The 2,594-nt window shown below is 31.2% G+C and overlaps 1 protein-coding gene across 1 annotated transcript in view; it reads right to left on the minus strand.

Annotated features, from left to right (window-relative positions):
- Nucleotides 1-1,741, minus strand: part of LOC107627535 (serine carboxypeptidase-like 11) — a 15,652-nt gene extending 13,911 nt beyond the window's left edge. The window contains exons 1-3 of the mRNA XM_016330369.2: nucleotides 1,534-1,741; nucleotides 1,174-1,322; nucleotides 119-195 (exon numbers count right to left, since the gene is read on the minus strand). Of these exons, the coding sequence (XP_016185855.1) occupies nucleotides 119-195; nucleotides 1,174-1,322; nucleotides 1,534-1,685 (378 nt within the window). The 5' untranslated portion in view covers nucleotides 1,686-1,741. The remainder of the gene's footprint in view (nucleotides 1-118; nucleotides 196-1,173; nucleotides 1,323-1,533) is intronic.

Below are 2,594 nucleotides of genomic sequence, written 5' to 3' on the forward strand. Positions count from 1 at the left end.
TTTTTAATATATACCTTAAAAATTAAAATCGTACTTAACTCTAAATAGTATTTATTATTACATAATATGGATTAAGTTAGAAGCAGAACAAATAATTATATTGGATGGATATTTTTACCTTTGTCCATGACTGTGGCCTTGGAATCAGCTTAGGGAAGCTCCCATCATATTCCTCAATTTTGAATTTCATTGGACCTGCTCAAAATCTCATTAAATATATTGTAAGCGTGATAGATTAAGATTTAGTTTGGTAAAGTTTTTCGAAGAAATATTTGTACTTATTAAAAGCTCAAGTTCTTTATTTTGTGTTTGGTAAATCAAAAAAATCATGTGATTGTACTTGCAGCTCTTAAAAGACTGGGGTACTTTTAAAAGCATTTAGGATAGAGCTTTTCAAAGTTGGCTTGTACTTTTCAATTTTAAAATTTAAAAGTCTAATATAACCTCATATGTTAACTAATTTTTAAATTTAATGTTTGCATTTATGTCTATTATAATATTTTTAAATTTTAAAAGCTATTTTACAAAACACTATTAATGTTGCTTATGTTTCTTAAAAGCTATTTTTTATTTGATTTATCAAACATAAATGCTACAACTTTTAAAAAGTCATCTTTTAAAAGTTAACTTTTATAAGTTACTTTTAAAAAATAAAAGCTTTACCAAACTAAGCCTAAATGGCATCTCAAATAGTCTTTAGCTTTTTAAATTTTCTTTTTTAATAACATGCTCATGAAAAAAAAATCTAAACACATTTTAAAATAATCAAATAAAAAACTATTAAAACGTTTTATATACTCATTCAATCATATCAATTTTTTTAGATGATTATTCATGTAATTAATATAAAAAATAATTTTTATTAATATGGTATTATATAATTTAATGCATATATAAAATTACTTAATACTAAAAATATATCAAAATTAAATCACACATACTACGTGTACACAAAAATTAATCGCTAAAATCAGCTATTAATATAAAACATACATTGAAATATAAAATATATGTTAAAAAATGAGTTAAAATACACCGTTAATTTTGATATACAAATAATATTTTTGAAATTAAATTCATGTCAAATAAGTTAAATTGTATTTCTTATTTCTAAATGAAGAGAAGGTTGTAAAATTATACTTTTGAAAAGACAAATTGCGAATTGAAGATCACCTATTTGAAAACTAAGGCCGGAAAATGAAGAACAACCGGGGCCACCAGTGAGCCATAGCAAAAGAGGGTCATTCTTAGGATCATTCTCTGACTTAATAAAATAGTAGAAAACTTGCATGTCATCATCTGAATCCCCCAACCCAATATACCTGTAACAATAATAATAATAACTTTTCCTCAGATCCAAACATTGTTCGTTAAAATTGCTGCATGGAATTGGAAAAATATACTAACTAAAAGAAAATGTTGAATAATACATGTTTCTGATTGTTTTCGGATATCTTTCTACTTCATTTGTTATTCAAAAGAATGTTTAGTAAGATTTTGAGACGACAGGTGATACGATAATAATGAACGTACCCGGTTTCAAGATGAAAGGGAAGGGGTCCATCATAACCAGGAAGGTTTTCAACTTTTGCACCAATACCTTCAATCTGAAATGGTAGAAGCTGCAAGAAAAGTGTGAGTGTGAGTGTGAATGCAAGAAGCAGCACTTGATTATTAGAAGCCATGGCTGCTACTACTTCGAGTCACTTTACTTTTTCTCTGTATTCGGTGTCTTCCATGACTTACCCTCTACTGAGGAGGATAGGTTTGATGACAGTGCTGATGATGGTGAACATGAGGATTACTTTGAGTTCGATGTAGAGGATGGTGTTGATGGTGGACAATCAAATGCGTTCGGTGAGTTTAATGGCCCGCTAAATCAAGAAGGGACAACAGATAAGGGTGCTAAGGATAATGAAGCTTCTGGAGAGATGGATGAACAAATTGGAGATATTTTGGATGGTTATGAAACTGAAGACATAGATAGTTACGAGGGAGATTCTGATGACATGGTTAAGAAAAAAAGATTTCCTAAGTATGATGAGGGAGAAAATATGTAGAGAGTATGAGTTTAAGGTTGGGTTGGAGTTCAAAACACTGTCCCAGTTTAAAGATGCAATTAAGGAGCATGCCTTATTGAATGAGAGAGACGTTAGGTACAAGAAGAACGACAAGTTGAGGTGCAGAGTAGTGTGTAAGGGACAAAAAGGAAAGTGTAAGTGGATTTGCTTTGCAAGTAAGGTAGGAGGATCTGATTGTTTTAGTATAAAAACCTTGAAGGGCAAGCGTAGCTGTGGGAGGAGTTATAGTGGTAGGCTTGCTTCTAGTGAGTGGATATAAAAAAAGATTGTCAACAACATTAGTCGTGGAGAAGATATGCGGCTGGCCACTATTATTCAAACAATTCAGGATAAGTATATGGCAAATGTTAGTGTTGGAAAGGCTTACTGGGCAAGGAGAAAAGCAAGGGAAGAAGTACATGGAAGGGCCATACTACAATATGCCAAATTGAGGGATTATTGTGCTGAGATTTTAAGGGCAAATCCCGGGTCCAAGCTTAGTATTATTGTGGATAGGCCATCTTTAACACACCA

Source organism: Arachis ipaensis, chromosome B02 (assembly GCF_000816755.2).
Source record: "Arachis ipaensis cultivar K30076 chromosome B02, Araip1.1, whole genome shotgun sequence".
Taxonomy (NCBI): Eukaryota; Viridiplantae; Streptophyta; class Magnoliopsida; order Fabales; family Fabaceae; genus Arachis; species Arachis ipaensis.